General features: G+C 45.0%; 1 protein-coding gene across 4 annotated transcripts in view; it reads left to right on the forward strand.

Moving 5' to 3' along the window:
- The window catches only part of LOC147105202 (cadherin EGF LAG seven-pass G-type receptor 2-like), a 361,456-nt gene that overhangs the window by 304,427 nt on the left and 32,603 nt on the right, over nucleotides 1-24,426 (forward strand). For 3 of the 4 annotated variants that reach the window (XM_086011326.1, XM_086011324.1, XM_086011325.1), the window contains exons 16-24: nucleotides 4,225-4,326; nucleotides 7,124-7,218; nucleotides 9,055-9,264; nucleotides 11,099-11,282; nucleotides 15,269-15,412; nucleotides 17,782-17,962; nucleotides 18,114-18,281; nucleotides 20,742-20,868; nucleotides 22,930-23,130. In XM_086011326.1, the coding sequence (XP_085867452.1) occupies nucleotides 4,225-4,326; nucleotides 7,124-7,218; nucleotides 9,055-9,264; nucleotides 11,099-11,282; nucleotides 15,269-15,412; nucleotides 17,782-17,962; nucleotides 18,114-18,281; nucleotides 20,742-20,868; nucleotides 22,930-23,130 (1,412 nt within the window). The remainder of the gene's footprint in view (nucleotides 1-4,224; nucleotides 4,327-7,123; nucleotides 7,219-9,054; nucleotides 9,265-11,098; nucleotides 11,283-15,268; nucleotides 15,413-17,781; nucleotides 17,963-18,113; nucleotides 18,282-20,741; nucleotides 20,869-22,929; nucleotides 23,131-24,426) is intronic. The other variant, XM_086011327.1, reaches the window with a different exon arrangement.

Genomic DNA, 24,426 nt, shown 5'->3' on the forward strand with positions numbered 1-24,426 from the left:
ACATGAAATAACTATTTTAAACAATAATTTAAATTTTTGAAAAAAATAATTTTATTTTCTAACGGTGTTAAAAATAAACTTACCTTGCTTTAAAGTATTTAAAAATAATTAACCTGTGGAAAAAATGTTTTAATTTTAATTAATTCACCACTTACCTTGTAAAAAGCAGGCCTTACGCCTGCTTTTTATATGTGTAAATTCTGCAGACTTACCCTCCCGGGAAAACCTGTTTAAAAAAAAAAAAAAAAAAAAAAAAACGTAAGTTCGATGCGCACATGCAGCATCTCCCACGCACGCGTTCGAACTCTGAACCTCTTCGTTCAGAGGAACAGAAGTGCCGGTTTCCCTTGCATGCGCAGTGCATGCAGGAAACCGGCACTTTCGTTGGGCCTATGGGTGAGTACCTCGTGCGTACTCACCCGTGGAGATCCGAATTTCTGGGCCATTGTCTTTCATGTGATGAAACATCCTAAAGCATTTTCCAGAGAGGTTGGGGGAACTAAGCAGGAAGAGGGAGAGATGTTAGGGTAGGTGGCCAAAAGAGGTGGGTTTGGAAGGTGGAGAGAGAGGTAGTGAGGTAGAAAGGTTAAGGAAGAGACATCCAGAGTGCAGGACATGCTGGCTGAAAGCTTGACCACATGGTAGAATGGAAGAAGAGGGAAGGTGCACTGCAGACCAGAGAACTTGCGACTTTTTTGCTCTTGGATTATTAGATGTGTTTAACTTAGAGATTGCATTGTAATTCTGCACTTGACTACAAGTCTGCAGTTGGTTCCACAGTTGAGACATTTACTGTACAATGTGAAACTAATAGAGCTGTTTCATAGTTGGCATGCACACAAGAGTGTCAAAACAGCTTGGACTTTAAATCAGGAGATACATTTATAGCCTCTCACTTGCGTTACCTGAAAAGCAGTAACTATGAAGTTCTGTTTCCTTAATTCTTTAGGGGAAGTGGGGGGGTGCGTAATGTAGACTGATAATAGCTGTTACTTATAATTTCACAACTACTTAGAGATACTTGATGAAATGTTGGCCAGTTGCAAAATTAAAGCTTTATTTTGAAATATAACATAGAACAAAAAGAAAAGTAGGTAACCCCGGAGCTTGAAAGTTTACTTTAAAATGGTGCCAATGTACTTGGCAATAAAACAAGCGTCTACAGCAAAGTTGGACCTGGTGCTTCCCTGGTGTCTTTAATCATCTGTTAAAGTAATTATTGAACTTGGTGTGACTTGTGAAGATAATTCAGAAATGTTCGGATATGCAATCTATTGAATCCACATAACATATATTGAGCTGAAATACTGGGCTGGATTTTACGAACCGTGATGGGCGACGTTGGTGACGGGTCCCGGCCCCACTGCCGGCTCCAGCCCGCTGTGTAGAATTAATTTCCCTTGATTGGGCTTGTTAAGCCTGCCCAGCGAGTTTCCCGGCCAATTGAAGGAAGTGGGTCTGATGACGCGTCATCAGTCGGTTTCCTTAAAGGGACCATGGCCAACTTTAATTTGACATTTCTTCTGTCAGTGTTCTACAGCATTGACAAGCACTGCGCAGAGGTGCAGGGCTGCACCCAGGTTCTCCCATGACTCTCACCATCTGCTTATGGAGTGAGTCACAGCACGCAGGGAGGTCCTCTTCCTTTCCCATGGGGCAGAGAACACCTCCCCAGGAGATCAACACAGCCTGGTTGCACATTGCAGAGGACGGCACAAGCAGGGATGTGGTCAGGAGGACCAGGGTGCAGTGGTGCAAATGTTTCAATGATCTCAGTAGATCACAAAACGTTAGTTCAAAGCCACACTCAACCTCATCCTGCTGTGCCTCTCGGCACATCTCCATCACTCTGCCTTCCCTACCCTACTCCTGCACATCCTTACTCACACCAGCTTACCTTGGGCCTCCACCCATCCCTCTCTATCTATATTATCACATCCCCATCTCACTAGCCATCCCTCACACTCACCCTCATCCTAGTGCAATCATACCAACTAACAACTCACAAGGGTAGCACTTGGGTGATCTGGGGGTCCTGGTGCACGAAACTCAAAAGGTTAGTATGCAGGTGCAGCAAGTGATTAAGAAGGCCAATGGAATGTTGGCTTTCATTGCCAGGGGGATAGAATATAAAAATAGGGAGGTATTGCTTCAGTTGTACAAGGTATTGGTGAGACCGCACCTGGAATACTGCGTACAGTTTTGGTGTCCATACTTAAGAAAGGACATACTTGCTCTCGAGTCAGTACAAAGAAGGTTCACTCGGTTAATCCCGGGGATGAGGGGATGGACATATGAGGAGAGGTTGAGTAGATTGGGACTCTACTCATTGGAGTTCAGAAGAATGAGAGGCGATCTTATTGAAACATATAAGATTGTGAAGGGGTTGGATCGGGTGGATGCAGGGAGGATGTTCCCGATGATGGGTGAAACTAGAACTAGGGGGCATAGTCTTAGAATAAGGGGCTGCTCTTTCAAAACTGAGATGAGGAGGAACTACTTCACTCAGAGGGTGGTAGGTCCATGGAATATGCTGCCCCAAAAAGCTGTAGAAGCTACATCATTACATAAATTTAAAACAGAAATAGACAGTTTCCTAGAAGTAAAGGGAATTAAGGGTTACGGGGAGCGGGCAGGAATTTGGACATGAGTCTAGGTTCGGATCGGTCATGGCCCTGTGGGTAGCGGAGCGGGCCCAGGGGCCGTGTAGCTTGATCCTGCTCCTATTTTGTGTGTCTAATTCTGTTAGATTCAGGAGATGGTTCTGTGATAGTGGATTGGCGGTTAGGATCAGATCAGCCATGATCTTATTGAATGGCGGAGCAGGCTTGAGGGGCCGATTGGCCTTCTCCTGCTCCTATTTCTTATGTTCTTATGTTCATGTAATGTTTCTGTTAATGTGCTGTCAAACATTGAAACCTTTATTTTCAACACTTTGCGTTCTTGGACAGATTTGAGTGCATCTTTGGAAGTGGCTTAGTGAGTTGCAGTGAATGGTGAGACATAACGGTACCTCCCGCAATGGTCATGAGCATGAAAGGAATGGCTTGGACATTGTAGGGATGCTTTATGGTGTTGGTGTGGGGTGGTGCCAACCTGGCGCATGATGTGGCAGCCAGGGTGTGTAGTGTCAAGTTAAGTAAATCTGGCTATGGTGAGGCCATCCCTGGCATCCCGGACAGCAGCATGGTCAGGTGGTGATGCCCTGTGTCCTGTGCAGCATCAGTTGATTGCGGAGAAGGTTGGTGTTGTTGTTGGTGCTGCTGGTGTGACTGGTGATGCTGGTGTTGGGGCTGATTGTGGTAGGACTCTGTGGACCAAGGTGAGAGAGTATAAAGTGCACCAATGCTGATGGAATAGATGGCAGTTGAAGTAGAAATGATAGATGCGATCTGTCAATGGTGGGAGAGGTAATGAGGTCAGACTGGATGGGGACTTGTGTAAAGACTTGCAGCATTCTGAATCTGTGGTGGAAATACAGTTTAGAGAAGCTAGTGGCTAAGGGAACATTTCTCAATCAGCTGGAAGCTTTGACTTGACATTTGAAGCTGTCAACTCATCAGCTGAAACAATGGCTATTGACCTCCCGCCTCCGCTTCACAGATGAGGTCTAGGCACAGCGGGAAACCTGAGCGACCTGTCAAATTCAAAGCTGGGAAAAAAGCATTGCTAAGTGGCTGTAAACAAGCCACTAATCCCCCGTCGCTGCCTGTTGGGTCTGCTCAGCGCTGGCAGACTCGACATTTGGTAAAGATACGTGGCAGTGGGTTGACAGCGGAATCCCGACCCACAGTCAAAAAAAAACTTTCCTACCCGACCCACCGCCGATCTCGCCTGCTGACCCCCCGGAAAATTCCCCCCACTGCCTTTTCAAGTATGTTCTTTGAACCACAACACAGTTGTGCATATTAAAGGTGCATCTTCGGTGGAAATGTTTAGACAATGTTCAATGACTATGATTAAATAATAAATGTTTTGAAACAAAATTAGAGCAATGTATTAATGTAAAGTGTGATTGTTCATTCAATATATTACTGGAACAAACTCAAAATCTTGGTCTATATTTGATTTGTATGCAGAAACACTGATGTAAGCTGATAGATGCCTAGAACCAGCAGTTTTTATGGGAATGGCTAATTAATGTGATAGGGAAGTAATTTATTTTTGGTTTCACTACAGCTTTAACTGTATCCTGCATTTTTCATCTGTTTATTTTCCCTTCAGTGATTTATGACAGTTGCCCACGAGCCATGGAGGCAGAGATCTGGTGGCCTAGAACCAAGTTTGGACTCCCTGCTGCAGTGCCTTGTCCCAAAGGATCAATGGGTAATGTTGTTATTACACTTTCATATGTCTTCAAAATAGTTCCTTGTTAATCACCCGGAACAGTTTCATCTAACTCAGTTGTTGACACAGTGTAAAGATGTAGGCTAATGTCACAGGAGGTGAGGAATGACTTTCATTGAAACCATTGGGAAGTGCTGAGCTCCTAGGCTGTTTTTCTTGTTTCCTGTAGCTGACTTTTAAAATATATGAAGTAAGAAAGATACCTTCTGTAAAATTAAGGAAAAACCTACAACCTAGCTCATTGAGGCTGGGACTTTAAGGATGTATCGGCGGGGAATTTCCTCATGGCTTCTCCCGCTCTAGCGCCGTAACTTGGGCGGAAACCCTGGGCCAGAAATGTGGGTCCCCATGGGTGAGTACGCACTGTGTACTCACGCATAGGGCCAACGAAAGTGCTGGTTTCGTGCATGCACTGTGCATGCGCTGGAAACCGGAACTTCCGTTCCCTTGAAGGAAGGGGTTCACAGGTCAAACGCGTGCGCTGGAGAGGCAGCATGTACGCCTGGAGCTTCCATATTTTTCTAGGTTTCTCCAGGAGGGTGAGTCTCTAGCAGCTGCGCATTTAAAAAGCAGTTGCAAGGCCTGCTTTTAACAAGGTAAGTGGTGAATTAAGTAAAATTAAAACATTTTTTCCACCGGTTTATTATTTTTAAATACTTTAAAGAAAGGTAAGTTTATTTTTAGCCCCGTTAAAAACTGTAATTAAGTTTTCAAAAATTTAAATTATTGTTTAAAATAGTTATTTTAAAATTGTGTTTTAGAAGAAATTTATTTGAAGTTTCAGTTAGGTTTTGGGGCCGATCTCTATTCATAAATTTGATAGGACTTCCTGTCAAATTTATGAATGGAGATTCCCTGCTACGATTGGCTCTCCATGGCCCATGTGATCCCAGGGGACGCTTCGAACTAACTGTGCCCCTGGGATACGGGAGCACTGCGTGCCGGCAGCTGGAGGAGGCCCAGGATCGGAATCCCATGCGGGCCCACAACACAACGGCAGGCGCACTAGGTGAGTGCAGGTCGGGGGCTTGCACCCGCAGGAAGCCTCTGACCCGAATTTCTGGGCCCCTGTTTGCGCACGTGAAAAGGAGCTTTCATCGAACGCCTGCCAAAGTCATGACGGCGGAGCAGGAGAAACCCTGAGGAAATCTCCAATGTATATTTTTAGGAACAGGCCTGAATCTTGTATAGAATTGTTTTGATACCTCATGCTACACTAGCATTTTGTAAATGTCTGTGATTGTAAGTTCCTGCAAGTACAAGGTCAAGAACTTTTATCTGTCTAGTTATAATGGGCGTACACACAAAAGCAAGGAAGTGACAATGAATCGGTATCAGACATTGGTTAGGCCACTGTTGGCACTACAGTGAGCAGTTTTGGGCACTCATGATAGAAAGGATATAGTAGCCATTGAAAATGCATAATGTAGATCCACTAGGATGATAACAGGGTTGAGAGGATACATTTATGACGAGGGACTTGAAAATACAGGATTGTATTCACTGGAACAGAGAAAGTAAAGGTTAATAGAAGTATTTAAAATTTTGAAAAGATTTGAGAGGATTAATAATGAAAGATTATTTTCACTAGTCAGTGAATTGGTAAGAAAGGGGCATAAATGTATGATTAGTACTAGAAACAGAAAGGGGAAAATTAAAATAAATTCCTACACACAAAATGTTATTAGAATATGGAATTCTTTGCCACAAATGAGTATTGAAGCCTGGGTGATCATGACATATGAAAGGGAATTAGAAAAGTTGTTAAAGAACAGAGAAATGGAACTAGAGCAGATAGCTTCAATCAGGGTACGAGTGGCGGCACATACAATATAGGTCAAATAGTCTACTTCATGATTCACGGTTCTAAATAAGCCTGTTTATTTTAATCTTTATTCAGAAATTATGGGGATGTAGTAAATGAGACCTGCTTATCTTACATTGAGCTGGATAACTTGTTAAGCTGCTCAAGTCTCTTCCTCTATATTTGTGCATACTTGTGTGAATATTTTGGCAAAAGTTTGTATCTTATCTCAGTGCCTATTGGTCACTCCAGGAAGAACCATCACTAAAATCCAAATGAGAATGTATTTGTCAGTTGAACACTACGTATCAATTTTCTTGCATTTTCTTTATGAACAGAACTCTCCTTCAAATAATACCATGGAAATTTATGTGCCCATCTAAGCAGGCAGATAGAGCTTTGGCTTACCATCTTATCCAAAGGTGGTCAACAATGCAGCACTCCCTCAGTACTGCACTAAAATGTCAGCCTAGATGATCTGATCAAGTTTGCAGTGGGGCTTGAACCCCTGACCTTCTGACTAAGGCAAGAGTGCTGCCAACTCAGCCAAGTTGAGATGCCAGGGCTTGGGCATGTCAAGGCAGTCGGAGTCTGAACTCAATATATTTCAGATTTACCAATCTCACATTTGTTGTTGGTCCATTCCTTTTCATTGGCAGCTTCGGGTGTTATGTGTCCCATGACTTCTTGCTGTACTTTACTGAAATGGGTGCAGAATCATCTAAATTGGGCAAATAAAGTTGAAAAATACAAACCATGTCCAGCTAAGTTTGGGAAGAGCCACAAAGCTCATCTACATATTCCAGACTCTGTCAAGTAGGTAAAATGCCATTGAAGTGATTTAGCTCTTGCACGTTGGGTATGTGCTTGAGCTATTGCACGCAATAGTTCTGGTGGCACCTGGCATATACCTATCTCTGTGCTAAAGACTGTATTGGGCAGACACTGAGACACTGTCTTTTTGTTCTACAGGAACAGGAATCCGACACTGTGATGAACATAGGGGCTGGCTCCCTCCTGATCTCTTTAATTGTACCACCAATACCTTTGCAGAGCTGAAAAACTTTGTAAGTTTCAGTAGGAGAAATTGATTTAAAAGGTTGGGATGAACAAGAGGCTGAGGTTTCGCAGTTCCTTCTAATGGACATTAACTCTTGTATGGTTTTCTTGTTTCCATGTATGTGGTATAGTCCTTTCTTGATGTAGTGCTCTGCAGAATTTTCTCCTTCTCATGAAGCAACAGAGCAGTTCCTGAAATGACAGTTACATCTATGTGAAAAGTGTTAAAACTAGATAGCAGCCTAGTTCCATGCTCATGTACTGGTGCTCTGTGCCTTCAAATGGTATGATATATGTCTGTAGCCATAATATGCCAGGCAGTCATTTGTCTTCTGTGTGAGGCACACAATGACATTTTAAGATTATAACTGGTAATCTGGTCAAGTTACACAATTGCTTAACGTAGCTAGACTCGGGGGAAAAATTCAGTTGGTAGCGCCACCCAGTAGCGCCTTAAGAGGGCGCTAAGTGGGGCACAAACCAACTAGCGTCCGGGCGCGGCGATATCTGCGCCTCTCGCGAAATTGACCGGACATTTTACAGCGGCGCTAAACACTACCGCCACGATCTCCTGCGCCGGCAGATCGTGACGTCAGTCGAGTGCGCAATGCCTCGGTAGCACCCCGGACTGGAAATTGAGTGGCGCCCCCTGCCTTAACGCCTGCCGCTAGCAACGACAGGTTGAGGGGAGCGTTTTGCAGTCGGGAAGGGACTGGGGAAGCGCTATTTAAAGGCGACTGCTTCCTGCCTTTTTTTGTTGGTGACATTTTTGCATCATGCATTCTGAGAGAGAGAGAGAGAGACTTCTGGAGAAATTCTACACTGTGTGAAGGAGTTTTGCATACTGAGCAGCACTTTGCAGGTTCATTTTGATTTGCCCTTGTATCTATTTAGAAGAGACTGTGGGGGCTGCACTCTGAGCTCTTTCCCTGGGTCTCTCCATTGTTCTTTCCAGGAGATTTGATGTACAGGTCTCTCCAGGCCGAGACTCAAGGCTGCAATGAACAGGATGTAGATGGAGTCCAAGATAAACCCTCCCCTTTAAGATAAAAACAGGAACTGCTGGAGAAACTGAGCAGGTCAAGCAGCATCTGTGAAGAGAGAAACAGAGTTAACGTTTCAGGTCGATGACCATTCATCAGAACTCCCCTTTAAGAATTGGCCGGTGCCAGTGTGTCTGTGTTCCATTGCTGACTGACATCACATGAGCTTCGCCAGCGCTGTGAGTTAGCGCCTCGCGCCTTGGCCTTTGCACCTTAAGACAGATGTGAAGCGCCTGATTTAGCGCTCCAATCACCTCCAGGGGCGATAAAAGCCAAGTTTGCAGTCGGAGGCGATAATTAGCGCCAGGCGCTAATCTTTGCGCCCGGCTGATAATTGCGCCCCAAATGGGGCGATACTGAATTTCTCCCCCAATGTCATTTATGACAGTCTATAATTAATGCTTTGTCCCTGTTGAAGGGAAGAGGGAGAGAGAGAGCGAGATGTTCGGGTGATCAGATTAGAAACTTCAAATTCATAGTATTCCCAGGAGTAAAATATTTTAATTCATACTTTGTTTCATTTTGATGTTTAAATTTCTTTCCAGTGATGAGGGCAGAATTCAATATTTTGGACTAGACTACAACTGCAGAATGCTTCTGAGTTCCTCTTTCTTTCTTCAGACAGCTATAGTTAAAGCTGATGCGACAATCTCATCAAATGATGACTTTAGAAAGATTTCACTTTGGACCTCCCCCCTAACCTAAAAAGAAGTGGTCCCTGAATTTTGGTAACCTAAAAATATGTACTTTCGTGATTGTTGAAAGGTTTTGTCACTTTCTCAGGATGTGTCTTTTGCGCAGGCTGATAAATTGAAACGGAATGAAACTTTGCTGGATATGGGAAAATCCAAGAAAATTGCCCAAATGTTGCGGAACGCCACTCAGCACACGGATGAATATTTCGGCAGTGATGTAAAGATAGCGTACCATGTGACCTCAAAAATCTTAGAATTTGAGAACACACAGCGGGGATTTGACTTGGCTGCAACCCAGGATGTCCAGTTCACAGAGGTAAAGGAGTTCAGAACACATAGAGATTCCGAATGCAGTCCATGGCACCTGAAGCACTCAACACGTCGGGTGCAGTCACTTCTCATTATCAACACCTGAGATCTACTCAATGTCTTATAGTGTGGGTCCCAAGCAATCTAAGTACATAAAGACTATGCAAATACACGACACAGGGCTTGTTAATGCCCAAATTTCTATGTAAGTTAGGGGCAAGCATCATAGTGTACTTGGGAACATCTGGGTAGCGCTGCAGACACTCGGCTATGTGTAGCGGGTGTTTCAAGGGAGGCATTTCAACGGATGGCATGTCTCCTCCACAGAATGCATTTTTCATTGCAGTTCCCCGGCCCCTTGGCCTCTAATACTCAATGAATGCAGTATACATTTTGTGTTAGCCATTTAAAAAAAAAAATCAGGCACTGCTTTAAGGGCAGCCATCAATTCTTGATGTCCTGGCCAATATTTATCCCTCAGTCAACATAACAAAAACAGATTATCTGGTCATTGTCACATTGCTGTTTGTGGGACCTTGCTGTGCACATATTGGCTGCTGCGTTTCCCAAAAGTACAAAAGTGACTCCACTTCAAAAAATACTTCATTGGCTGTAAAGCGCTTTGAGGTGTCCGGTGGTCATGAAAGGCGCTATAGAAATGCAACTCAGTCTTTCTTTCAACAGATGCTGGCCCCTGATAACCCAAACCAATGCCTCAGAGCTCTCTAAGCATGTCATGTGCAAATATTTAAATTAGCTAATGGGCAGGGTCATCTTGAAGTTCCATAGTTATGGAGATTGGCAGTGCTCAATGCCAGTCTTCATTTTATATGTCAAATTATCAATTATCATAGGTTTATCGATTTATGTTTTTGCATATCGTGAAGACTTATGAAAGTAATTTTTTTGTCAGTCAGATGTATTTTTTTTTAAATGAATGATATAATAACTTGGATAAATTAAACTTTAGACTCACTTATTTGCATTTGCTTTGAAAACTGCTTATGTATTTTCCAGGTGGTTTGATCACTGAAATCTTGTTTTATTGTATTTTGAAGGAATTATTGCTGTAAGTGTAATATTTAAAAATAAGGTGATGAAACAAAAATTTGCAGTCCCCATCAAGTGATCAAACTGGATCTTCAATCAGCCTAGAGTTTCTGCCACCACCACCCTAGCCAGAAGACCATTCCAAGTGTTAATCATTCTTTGCATGAATAGGTTCTTCCTGATCCTTTCACCAGTTTAGTTTGTTCCTCCGCTGGCTTATAGAACACCCTGGCCAAGAGAAGCAGCGTGTATCCAGGCCTTTTCCAATGCTGCTGTGTCGCAAAACCTGGGATGATTCCTCCTGATTTTATTTATTTTTGATCCCTCCCAGCTGTGATAGGGAGCTGTGGGAACCTTTAGGACTGGTAAATTTACACCTAAATGGAGTTTCCGTCACACTCAAGTAACACTGGCAGAGCGGGAGCAGCTCTGAGTAATTTCCCGGGCTATGTGTCTCACTGCCCTGCATTGCAGCATAATAGCAAAGCAGCCTAGTGCACTACCACTCACCTATACCAACCAGGGTCTTAACAGAACATTTGCTTCTATTTAATTTGCTAAATGGAGGAAGGCCTTTTAGCATTGAAAGGCAACCACCCAGTGTTGAATTCTGATTGATTACCTTTGGCAATCAAGAAATTTCTGCATAACCTCCATCAGGTGATTCAGTAGATGGATCGCGCCCATAATGGAGTTCATCGGATGTGGTCTGTGAATGGACTCAATGGCCTCTTGCTTATTCCAACTTAATGAACTAATAAATTTCCCATTTTCTTTTGCTACATTTTCAGAACCTTATTAAAGTTGGAAGTGCTATTCTTGATGTAAGTAACAAAAAGCACTGGGACATGATCCAGCAAACAGACGGAGGGACTGCACACCTGCTCAGACACTATGAGGATTATGCAAATGCTCTTGCACAAAACATGCGAAAAACCTACCTCAGCCCCTTCACCATCGTCACGCCCAATATTGGTGAGCACCACAGAAGCTGGAGCATCGGCAGGCTTGGGCCAGTAACATGTAGTGCCTTCTCGAATATATTCATTATAAAACTTTTATTCTGAGTGATCTTCAAACTGTATGAGATTGACTGTGCATCCTTTCACCGGCTTTAGTGTTAGTTGCACCAATGGCACTGTTCCCCTAATAGGGGCTCCTCAGCATGCTGGTATGTTTAACCCTTCAAGTACTGAATTCCAAAAATTCTTGCTTTTTAGAGCTCGAATTTGAAAGTCGTTAGAAGCTAAATCCCTGGGGCTAGAAATTCACCTGATGCGATGGCGCAAAGCGAGCGGTAACAGATCGGCCGCCCGTTATACGCAGCGCCTGATATTCAGTTCAATTGCAGACTGATACCTGGGATGGCAGGAATGATGTATGAGGAGAGATTGGGTCGATTAGGCTTATATTCGCTAGAGTTTAGAAGAATGAGAGGGAATCTCATTGAAACTTATAAAATTCTAACAGGACTAGACTGACTAGATGCAGGAAGGATGTTCCTGATGGCGGGGAAGTCCAAAACCAGGGGTCACAGTCTAAGGATAAGGGGTAAGCTATTTAGGACTGAGATGAGGAGGAATTTCTTCACCCAGAGAGTGGTGAACCTGTGGAATTCTCTGCCACAGAAGGCAGTTGAGGCCAATTCATTAAATATATTCAAGAAGAAGTTGGATATATTTCTTGAGGCTAAAGGGATCAAGGGATATGGGGAGAAAGCAGGGACAGGGTACTGAATTTGGATGATCAGCCATGATCTCATTAAATGGCGGAAGGCTCGAGGGGCCGAATGGCCTACTCCTGCTCCTATCTTCTATGTTAGATGTTGTAACTTGATGCACAAATTTCACCATCATTCTCACAGTGAATTTTTTTTGTTAAATATTTGAGCATTAATGGTATAGTTGAAATTAAGAAAGGAAAACTGCAGCTTTTGTGATGTGCAAGTAAGATTCAAATTAGAGTCGCAACTAGAAGATCTTGAGGACAAGCTTCAGGAATCTAAGAGCCTATTACATTGCAACTTTAGCATTGGTTCAAAGAAATGTTAGCTTTGTATTGATGATAAACTTGTGCTTTATAAATGGAGTTAAGGTTGTCCTGAATCTAGAGTGAAGGGGGTGAGATTCATTCTTCAGGGAATCTCACTCTGCTTCTCTCCAATGTTAGGTTGAACCCTGACTCCAGATTCAGACTGCATTTATACTGCAGAGGAGTCCCAATCATAGGGAGTGCTGGCCGAAATAGGACGACAACATCGTAGCCCTAGTTCTCTGAATGCGCTGCCTGCAAGCACAGGACTGTGGAATTACCCCTTGCAACTACCGTGTCTGTAAGAATTGAAACTGCTTGACACCAATACTAAACTGCAGTGTAAAGGCACCTTTAACCAAATCATATAAATGAAGGGGTTTGGGTTTGGTCAACACCTGCTCAAGCATATGACAACGGAAGTTCACCTAAGAACAGCATTAATGGCATTTGTATAGAGAGATCTTGATGTGCTTCTGATCTGGGAACATAGTGTGAAACTAGGAAGCTAATATTGAGAATAAAAATAATGGGCTAGATTGTAAGGAGTGTGTTGGAATACTCTCCACTTGCCTGGATGAGTGCAGCTCCAACAACACTCAAGAAGCTCGACATCATTCAGGACAAAGCAGTCCACTTGATTGGTACCCCATCCACCACCCTAAACATTCACTCCTTCCACCACTGGCGCACCGTGGCTGCAGTGTGTACCATCTACAAGATGCACAGGCTTCTTCGACAGCTCCTCCCAAACCCGCGACCTCTACCACCTAGAAGGACAAGGGCAGCAGGTGCATCACCATTACCTCCAAGACACACACCATCCTGACTTGGAAATATATCACCGTGCCTTCATTGTCGCTGGATCCTGGAACTCTCTCCCTAACAGCACTCTGGAAGTACCATCACCACATGCACTGCAGCGGTTCAAGAAGGCGGCTCACTACCACCTTCACAAGGACAATTAGGAATCAGCAATAAATGCTGGCCTTGCCAGTGACGCCCACATCCTAGGAACGAATTAAAAAAAAATTATTGTGTGGCTGACTGGCGGAGCGCGCTGGCCGACCGCGCAATCACACCGATGAGATGTCCGGTCCATTATGAGGGCCGGGTCTTATTACCATACATCGGCGATCTGCGGACACAAAACAGTCGCCCCCGCACAGCTCACCGCCTCTGGGTTGGCACAATATCAGGCAGCCCATCGGTGTAAACATGGGGTAAGCCATTTTCGTGCAACTACCGCCCTGTGTACGCCGGGCAGCCCAAATTAAAATCTAACCCAATGTGTGGGCATAAGGCTTTAGAGCCCCCATTGTGCTCAGCTTTTACTTTTGGGACAGATGGAGCTGGATTTTCAATGGGCTGTGGAGTCGGGATTGGAGGCGTGTGGGGGGGTTAAAATCCCCAAATCGGGGTCCTGACCCCATCCCGCACCCAACCCACCTCCATGCCAGTTTCAAAGGAGGCGGGTGCCCGCCCTGCACTGGGACCCGCCTCCCCGAGGCAGGAAGGGATTAGTGCCAATTAACTGCCTGCTAACAGGTAGTTAACAGGCAGTTTTTAGCCTAATCCCTATTTTCAATGCTGAAGTGTGGGATTCCCGATGGCTCCAAACCACGCCAAGTTTGCGAGGTGGGCTGCGGGTTGAAGGACTTGGAGGGGTCGAGATGTCGGTGTTCAGGTGAGTGATGTGTGCATGAGTGCAAAGGTAAGTGCGTTTGGTGTGTCAAAAGTGTTTAAAGAAGTTTAAATTACCTTTTCTTACCTTTTCAGCCTTCCTTTAGGTCTTGGTAGACCCTCATCTCACCGGCACAGAAAGCAGAATGGCTGTGAACTGTCAAAAGTGACAGCCTTCAGCTTTCTGTGCAGGAGAGATTTCTAACTGAGTCTGTGGAGAAGGACTCAGGTTAGAAGTAAGACTGTCAGGCCTAGAAATTGGCCTGAGGCACCCAAGCGGCGCAATGTTCGCCTGGGCGCTGGAATTTGCGCCACGATCGCCGCAAATTCAGTTGCAGTGCCCCTAGAGGGAGACGGGGCGCGGCTCGAGGCGCTCCGCATCCCTCTTAGGGCACTGAAAGTGAATTTCGCAGCGCTACGTGCCGCAGCGCCACACACTGCGGCACGGTACGCTGCGGTACTGCAGGCCTTCCTCCCACTGTTAAGGGAGAGGGGCCTGCAGCAGCGCGAGCCCCAATCGCGAGTGCCGGCAAAAGAGCCCGGCACCAAGGAGAAGTGCCGGGCTCTCAGGAAACAGCCGGCAATGCCGCGGGGGGGGGGGGGACCAGGAGGCCGGGGACGGAGGTGCTGGCAGGCGGCCGCCAAAAAAGCGGCCACCCCGCACCTCCACCTTAACTTGCGCCTCTGCCGGCACAGCAAGGCCCCGTGAACCGGGCACGGGTAGCGAACGGCGCTACAGCGGCGTTCGCTACCAAATATCGTGATCGGGGCGCGAATGGGGCGCTGCGCACACCGATGATGTCATCGGTGGTGGCGCAGCGCAAAAGGCTAACGCCACCATTAGCGCCCCTGCTGAATATCGCGGGAGGCGCAGCCAGTGGCGCTACAGCCACTGACTGCCTCTTTAGGCGCTAACAGGTGGCGCTACTCACCCAATTTCTCCCCCTCAGCGTTTGACAGCTTCAAACAGCTGTGAAACGCTGATATTTCATCTGTCAAAACCACTTGACAGATGAAATTTCAGTCTGTGACATCACCTGTTGCCGGGTGGCCCTTAATTGGCCTGCTGAGCCCGCTGGGCGGCTCAACAAGGTCAATCAAGTTAAAATCGCGTGGGTTGGCCGCATCTCGATGGAGGCGGGACTACAACCCCGAAAGTTGTAGTGCTGCCTCCTACCCGACTCCTGAATGAAAATCCAGCCCATGGTATCTGATCACCAAAGACTAACTGAAGTCATTTCTTCCAGTTATTTCAGTAGATCGCCTTCACAAAATGAATTTCTCTGGTGTGAAACTTCCACGATACGACTTTATCCGAGGAGAGAAACCTGAAGACTTGGAGACTATCGCAATCCTTCCGGAATCAATCTTCACACCTGCAGATATTAAAGGTAAGGACACTTCCTTTTAAGAGATATAACAATAAATATAGTAATTTGTAAAGCATAGTACAGTCTGATTCCACCTCTTCTGCCATCCATCTGTCCCCACTCCACACTGGGAAGGGTGACTAATTTTATTGGTAATGTTTTTAAATATGAACCTTGCATTTCACCATTAAAATTATTCACTGGGGGAGAAATTGGGTATGTAGCGCCACCTATTGGCGCCTAAAGAGGGCAGTCAGTGGCTGTAGTGCCACTGGCCGCGCCTCCCGCGATATTCAGCGGGGGCGCTAATGGTGGCGTTAGCCTGTTGCACTGCGCCACCACCGATGACATCATCGGTTTGCGCAGCGCCTCATTAACGCCCTGATCACGATATTTTGTAGCGAACGCCGCTGTAGCGCCGTTCGCTACCCACGCCCGGTTCACGGGGCCTTGCTGTGCCGGCAGTGGCGCAAGTTAAGGTGGCGGTGCGGGGAGGCCGCCTGCCAGCACCTCCGTCCCCGGCCTCCTGACCCGCCCCCCCTGCGGCATTGCCGGCTGTTTCCCGAGAGCCCGGCACTTCTCCTCGGTGCCGGGCTCTTTTGCCGGCACTCGTGATTGGGGATCGCGCTGTTGCAGGCCCCTCCCCCTTAACAATGGGAGGAAGGCCTGCAGTACCGCAGCGTGCCGTGCCGCAGTGTGTGGCGCTGCGGCACGTTGCGCTGCGATATTCAGTTTCAACGCCCTATGAAGGACGTGGAGCGCCTCGAGCCTCGCCCCGTCTCCCTCTAGGGGCGCTGAAACTGAATTTCTGACGTTCGTTAATGCTCCGAACACTGCGCAAAAATCAGCGCCCAGGCGAACTTGGCGCCACTTTGGCGCCTCAACCCAATTTCTAGGCCACTGTGTTTTAAACAAACTGCAAAAGGATTCCCTTCTCCCCCTCCAATCAAACACTAAACTCCTGCTAAAACAGGCAAACTCAGAATCACATCTTTATCAAGTAATATAGCATCTCATTTGCCTACATAATAACAGTGACTGCACTTCAAAAGTAATTAATTGGCTGTAAAGCATTTTGTGGTGTACTGAGGAGGACAGAAAAAGTGCTGCATAATTGTAAATTGTTTCTTTCCAAGAAAAAAATTGATCATATTTTCACTAGACTATGACTTTAGATAGACCTAATGGGAGTGATTTTTGGGGGGCTTCTCTTGCTCCACTGCTATTCACCGTTGGAAACCACGCGTTAAGCAAGACTTCCACCGAAGTTATGGCAGCGGAGTCGGAAAAGGCCCGAGGAAATTCATCTCACAATGACTTTCTTTTGTCCACCGCAAAACTAATAATTGCAGGGTGGTAGTTGCTTTCTTCTGTTGGCCTGTAGCAGCTAACCATGATGATGGCTTCTCTGTCCATACAATGTTGCTGGTGTTTCCGTGGTGCTGTAGTCAAATGTTTTCATCCGTATTACACACTATTTTAGCAGATAATCAATAAACAAGGAAGTGAAGCACATGCCATGATCTAAAAACATTTGCGCACTCTCCTTTTTGTTTTACCAAGAAGAGCACAAAAATGTTAAAGTACACATGCATGCTCTTGTCTGGCTACGAGCATTGAGATGACATGCCCAATAATGGTGTCTATTACTCATTTTACTAATCAAAAATGCAATTAGCCACACCTGGATTCCCATGTACTGGTGCAAAGTCATTGTAGCTCAATGGAAGGCTGCAGGTAAAAAGAAAAGTTATAAAGCAACACTCTTTGGGGGAAAAATTGGGTCACGCCCCCTCTGGGGCACTAACTTCGCCAGTGCCCTGAAAAAATTAGCGCCCCCACGGCCAAAATTCACCGGTAGCGCCCCAAGAGGGAGGTGGGGCGCTACTGGAAGCGTCCCGCCTCCCTCTTGGGGCGCTGCAAGTGAATATCGCGACACTACGTACCGCAGCGCCACGCTCTGCGGCACGTCGTTCTGCGGTACTGCAGACCTTCCTCCCCTTATTAAAGGGGGGGTGCTCAGCTGGGCCACCAGGGATCGGAGTGCCGGCAAAGCAACCGAAGTTTTAGGCCTTTGTTCCATTCAGTTGGTGACGAGGAACTGAAATGAGGTAAACCTGCATTAATGCAGCTTACTCTCGAAACACAACTTGTGCATCTGATGTGCGTTAAATGGAGTAGTTGGTACGTCCCCTTTCTGACCCACAAAAAGGGGCATTGTCTTCAATAAAATCTGTTTAATTGAGTGCCAATATCAACTTTTGGCACCAATTAACAAGGCAAATTGGAAAACCTGGCAGTGAAGAGTTCAGATTATATGGTTCAGCCAGCATTTCCTGTTGCAGTTTTTGGTCAGTACTAGCAGTTTTAAGGAAACTTGTTTCATTCAGTTTCTTTACCAGAAAACCCCAAAGTCCCAGCCTCCTCATCTGAAGAGGAAAGCACACCGCTGCACAGGAAAAAGCGACACCCTGATTCAAACGAGCAGGATGCCATTGCCAGCATAATCATCTATTGGACACTGGGAGAGCTTTTACCAGAGCAGTACGACCCTGACAAAAGAAGTCTCAGGTAAGCCCTAAGGAGGAAAACGTAAACGTGTTGCACACCTGCCCAGCCCTCAATCCACAAATTAGTAAAAGCATAGTAACAAAGATGGAAATAAAATTAGTTTGTTAATTAAGGTTCTGCATTGTAATTATGTGATTTATGTCTCTCGCAGGGTTCCTAAGCGACCTGTCATTAACAGCCCCATAGTTAGTATTGCTGTCCATGACAATGATGAGTTACTGCAACATCAGCTGGAAAAACCGATCAGAGTGCAGTACAGGCTTTTTGAAACTGAAGAGCGATCCAAGCCAATTTGTGTCTTCTGGAACCACTCCATCCCGTAAGGCCTTTCACTCATTATTTCTAGACCTGAATGTCTTGGGGGGAAAGACTGTATAATGTCTAATAAGCCCGCAACGCAGCGTATATGGATGATGAGGTAGTTCAATATGGGCCCTGATATCTGGTAACAACACTAGTGGTCAGCTTGGTCTTGTGTCAGAATGATTGATCTTTCTTAACACTGCAGGCAGATTGATTTTCTTTTAAATCTTGTGTCAAGGTAACCCTCTAATTTCCAAGCTCCATTCTTGTATCACAAAGAAAACAGCGAGTCTCTGTGAAGTATTTCAGTCTAATTAAATAAATCTTTTCTCTCTCGCTTTGATTTAAAGAAAAAAATATTCATTTCTACCAGGGATCAGAATCAAAGCTGGAGTTTTCCATTTTAAGCCCCCAGAATGATGCATTCTTGCATAGTCCAGTGATCTGTGAACTGAAACACACACAGACAAAATAGAAAGGGGGCAGCCTGACCCAAACAGTTGCCCAATGGGCAGTTAGAACTTTATATTACTGTAGAAAGCTGCCAGACAATCGCCAGCCTGAGTCTATTTGTATAGCACTTAGCATTTGTTGACAATCAGTTTAAACCTTTATTCACTCCCTCGTTTCCCTGAAGACAGTAGCTGCTACTGGGTAGCTCTGTGGGCTCCGGCAACTCTTTGGTACCTCGTCCAAATTACCATTCCTTCATAGATGTGCCAAGAGACTATTTGCCTATGGTTGGTAGCACAACTATGCCTGAAATGGTCCTCAATAGATGTCAGGAGTGGAACTGTGGCCGATTTATCCCCTGTTACAGCCCAAAGAGTTTAAGACGTATTGGGGGAGAAATTGAGTCGCGCCCCCTTTGGGTAGCGCCCCGGAAAAATTAGCGCCCCTGCGGCTGAAACTGAGTGGTAGCGCCCCAAGAGGGAAGGGGGGGCGCTACTGGAAGCGCTACTGGTATTGCAGGCCTTCCTCCTCTTCTTAAAGGGGAGGGGCCTTGCGCAGCGCGACCCGGGGCCCAGCTGGGTCACCAGCGATCGGAGTGCTGACAAAAGAGCCCAGCACTCAAGAGAAGTGCTGGGCTCATGGAGCGCTGTCGGCACTCCACCGGGGGGCGGGGTGGAGGGGGGCGGGTCAGGAGGCCAGGGACGGGAGCGGAGGCAGGTGCTGGCAGGCGGCCAGCAACAAAAATGGCCACCCGACACCTCGCCTTTAAATAGCGAAGATCGCAAGCGGGGCACTGTGCACGGTGATGACGTCATCGCAGGCGGTGCAGCACCACGGGGCACTAACAGTTAGTGCCGCCGCTAACCTCCCGCTGAATTTCGTGGGAGGCGATGGCGGCGCCACGCCTGGGCGCTAGTTGATTTGAGGGCGCAAAGCAACCGAATTTTTCCCCCACTGTGTGTTCAGCTGAGTTCAAGTAACTCAGCACAGATGAGGGACTGAACCAAGGAATGTCCTGATTTGTATGGCTTTTGTGTGCCTTATTTCCAATCCGATATATTAATATCTGAGTGGTGTTTATTTGTACATATTATATGTTAATATAGTGCATTGGAAATATAAATGGAAGGTACTAAAATATTTTTTTAAACATTGCACGTGTGAACATGTTTTTTTTCTCTCTTCCAATATCCCCTCCAATTTTCTCTTTCCTTTTACCTTCCTGCTCTTAAAGGCAGACTTATGTTAATATGCAGTTCCACAGAAATTAATAGCCCTCCAGTATCTCACTGAAGTGACCATTCATCATATGTCAGCCCAGATAATGAGTGGCGACAAGCTAGTTTATCATGGGGGGAGATCTCTGTTGAGCCTGATTCCGCTGTCATCTGAAACCCACACAGGGGCCCCTGGATAGCAATCAGGAGGTACCTGCATTAATTAAAGGGAATTGCTCCTTGTTTCTCTTCTGAGGTGGCTTATTGGCCAATAGTAGTCACATGACTGAGTATTGCTTTTGACCAGTGCAATTTTTTTTAAGTGCTGCAGATTTGGCCATGTAAACAATGTGACTGAAAAATCTCATGTCATTGGCCCATGGTGACTGCTTCTCATTAATCCATGGTAACCACATGACTGTCACAAAGATTTATACTACAGTGACAAAATAACATCACAGAACTGTTTCAACTGATTTTCTTGGGGTACAAAAAATTACTTCAAATTATGTTACCAGGTTCATAAATAGAATAGAAATTGAGCAGGGAGGGTTCAACATTTTCTTCCCATTTATTCTGAAATAAAATATGTATGTAATACAGACAGGTGAACAATGGAATAACAGGAAATACTATTATATATATGTAGTGTATTACATATAGTATACATCTCGAGCTAATTATGAATTGCTTTACAAGTGCTGCCTTGAACTTGATGAAGTTTAGAAATACATTGTGCGACCCTTGCGTTTAATAATTTATTTTTAAATGCCTCTTTTCTCATTCTCCGGTCCGTACTGGTGCAGTGTTGGCGGAACTGGAGGCTGGTCATCCAAAGGATGTGAATTAGTCTTCAGGAATGAGACCCACATCAGCTGCCAGTGTAATCATATGACCAGCTTTGCTGTTCTCATGGACATTTCCAGACGAGAGGTAAATCACAGTCTCTTTGAAGAAAAGGATCACATTTATTTAACTTCTGATTGCGTTACAGGTCTTTCTCATATTGAGCAGGTTCAATAAGTAAGTAGTCTGAGGTATGCAACATATTTGCAGTGTAACAGATTCCATTATATTATTGTTAACATAGCTTTCTGGTTCTCATAAGAAGATTGTATGCTTCTTTATATAACATTAACATTTAAATTAAAGTTTATTGTACTCTACCTCCTGGTACTTTTTTGTTAGATTTGCTTTGTGAAGCTGGTCCTTCCTTTCTCCCAGTCAGAGTCTATAGTCAGCCTATCGTGCCTGTGACTGCCCCATTGAGAATCTGAAGTGGGTGAATGTGTACAACTCCAGCCGCCTCAGCCCACTCACTTTGAAATTGTGGCTCTGAAATGGTAGGATTTTGTTTCCTTGAGAAACTGCAGTGAAGTGCCAAAGCCAATAGTTCAGGCACCCCTAAGGTTAAAAATAGTAAAAGGGAAGACCAGATTAATAAGGAAGTGATTAAGTGGCATTAAGCTTGAGTTTTAAACGCCCGAAGCGTATAAGAGGAAGGAAAGACTGAGGAAAGAACTAAAGAATTTACATTTATATAGCGCCTTTCACAACCTCACAGCTAATGAAGCACTTTTGAAGTGTAGTCATTGTTGTAATGAAGGGAAATGCGGCTGCCAATTTGCAAGCTCCCGCCAACATCTGTTTTAGTGATGTAGTTTGAGGGACAAGCGTAAGCCAGGACACCAGGAGTACTGCTCTGCACTTCTTCGAAAAATGCCACAAGATCATTTACATCCACCCGAGAGGGCAGACGGGGCCTCGGTTTAACATCTCATCCAAAAGACAGCACCTCTGAAAGTGCTGCAGCCCCCGCCGCCAGTACTGCGCTAGAGTGTCAGCCTAGATTATATGCTCAAGTCTCTGGAGTGGGGCTTGAACCCAGAACCTTCAGATTCAATGGCAAGAATGTTACCACTGAGCCAAGCCAAGGAGTTCCACGAGTTTGCCGTCCTCCAAAAGAATGATTTAGATTAGATGTGCTGAACCGGACAGGCCAGGATTTAGAAGTTTAAAAAGCCCGCAGATTGTGGGATTGCTACACTGTTGGCTTTTTGTGACATCTGATTTTTTTTAATTGATAGATTTTTGGTGGTAAAATTCTATTGGCAGAAATTCTGATGAACAACATTATCTGTGACTGATGATGGTTTTACAATTATGAATATCTGTTGTGAAGTTTACATCCCACTCCTGGACTGACCAGAACTTCATTTAAGTTTTGGCACTTGTGAGTTATCAGATCATGGGAAACAGAATCAGATCAGGTTGAAACAGAAATGCATTTCCTCCTAAAATGCGAAAAATTCAACACATCAAGAAACATATTATTCAACAAGCTAAGCCAAACAACCCCAGATTTCAAGGAATTGGATGACCTGTCAAAATTGAGATTAGTCCTAGGAGAAGGAGACAGACCATACCTTGGGGCCAAATATGTAACAACATGTCACAACCTGAGGACTGTTTAAAATTAAGACTGTTTAAAATTAATATTGAACGTACCAAATGAAGTACAAAGACTGTTTAAAATTAATATTGTTTAAAAGTAATATTGTATGTACCCAACAAATGTCAAATCGATTGACACCTACAGAATGTTTGAAAATGTACCTTTTTGCTATGTAAGCTTTGGCAATATGGTTCTCTGTAAACTTTCATGCCAATAAAGCATTTGAATTTGAATTTGTTTTGAATTTGGATATAAAATGTATTGCAGGGGTCTTCCGAATGTTTACATATATGGGTGGGTGATGAATTCAAAGTACTTTTTGTGGTGTAATGCATAACAATTACCTTAAGTAGCACCTAGTATGACATGTGATTGCAAGAGCATGAACAGTGTTGTAAAATCTCCTGACGGGCAGGGGTTACAAATCGCCTAACTTTATAAATAACTAATAGGACACCAGGAGCAGCGAGTGTGGTGTATATAACTATTGTATTTGCTGCACTGCACTTAAAATCCTGTTTCTGCAATTCTCCCCTCAGAATGGTGAAATTCTACCTCTGAAGTTGGTCACGTACTCCACAGTGGCTGTCTCACTGGGTGCTTTGCTGCTGTCCTTCTTGATCCTCCTATTTCTGAGATCTCTTCGCTCAAACCAGCACAGCATCAATAAGAACATGGTAGTGGCCCTCTTCTTCTCTGAGCTCATCTTCCTCCTTGGCATCAGCCAAGCAGATAATCCAGTAAGTGGTATATAATAGTCGTGTCTGGTAGGGGTCATTTGAACAATCTCAGGTTCACCTCCTTACATCAGTGAATGACATTGAATGAAGTCAGTGGCTTTTTATAATGTAAATTAATGTGGATAAACCAGCAATCTTTGCACCCCTTCACACTATACGGTGTAGCAGCTTGACAGTAGATGCATTATCATATGGTCATAACAGGTGATGTAAAAAGACTAATAAGCACTTGGATTGAGTATAAAACAAGGCTTTAATCAACTGTTTCAAAACCATGAGATTCTAGTTACATCACTAGTTCCTGGTTACAGAAACATCCTGAGCAAGCTGGGCCCACGCCCGAGTATTTATACTCCTTGGACGGCACCACTAGCTGGCCGCCCAGTGTTACTTCATGAGTATTGAAACATATAAGATTGTGAGGGGCTTGATCGGGTGGATGCGGTGAGGATGTTTCCACTGATGGGTGAGACTAGAACTAGGGGGCATAATCTAAGAATAAGGGGCTGCCCTTTCAAAACTGAGATGAGGAGAAACTTCTTCACTCAGAGGGTAGTAAATCTATGGAATTTGCTACCCCAGAGAGCTGTGGAAGCTGCAACATTAAATAAATTTAAAATGGAGATAGACAGTTTCCTAGCAGATAAGGGAATTAGGGGTTACGGGGAGAGGGCAGGGAAGTGGATGTGAGTCTAGATTCGGATCAGCCATGATCCTATTGAATGGCGGAGCAGGCCCGAGGGGCCGTATGGCCTACTCCTGCTCCTACTTCTTATGTTCTTATGATAAGATTCATGACAACAGGGATATACAGGAAACTTTGTGATATCCGGCACCGACGGGACCGAGCTGTTGCCGTCCCATCAAAACTGCCGGACAAACCAGCGCTAATGTTGAAACATACGGAGATTTTCAGCTCCATGTGAATCAACAAACCCTGTTGCTTAGCAACAGCTTCAAAACAGTCGGCTGCAGCTTAAAAGCATCTCTAGCTGAAGCTGTTGCTTAGCTACAGACCTTGCAGAGCCTGACTGGGGGAAAAAAAAGCAACGAGAAGTAAAACAACTTATAGGAAACGGCTCCTGAATTCTGCCGGTAGATAGAGCTTTCCGGGCTTTTAACCTCCGGATAAACCAAAGTTTCCTGTATTCAGGATAGTCCTCACAGGCAGGACAGCTGTTTGCATATTGCATATGTCAAGTCAGACCATGCCAGTGTGACCGGCTTGATTCAATGCATACGCAGCGATGTGTTCTCTCTCAGACCTGCCCATTGGTGTTAGGACTGACTGCACAC

The sequence above is a fragment of the Somniosus microcephalus genome, chromosome 18 (assembly GCF_052327205.1).
Source record: "Somniosus microcephalus isolate GS21.2 chromosome 18, FLI_Smic_1.0, whole genome shotgun sequence".
In the NCBI taxonomy this organism is placed as follows: Eukaryota; Metazoa; Chordata; class Chondrichthyes; order Squaliformes; family Somniosidae; genus Somniosus; species Somniosus microcephalus.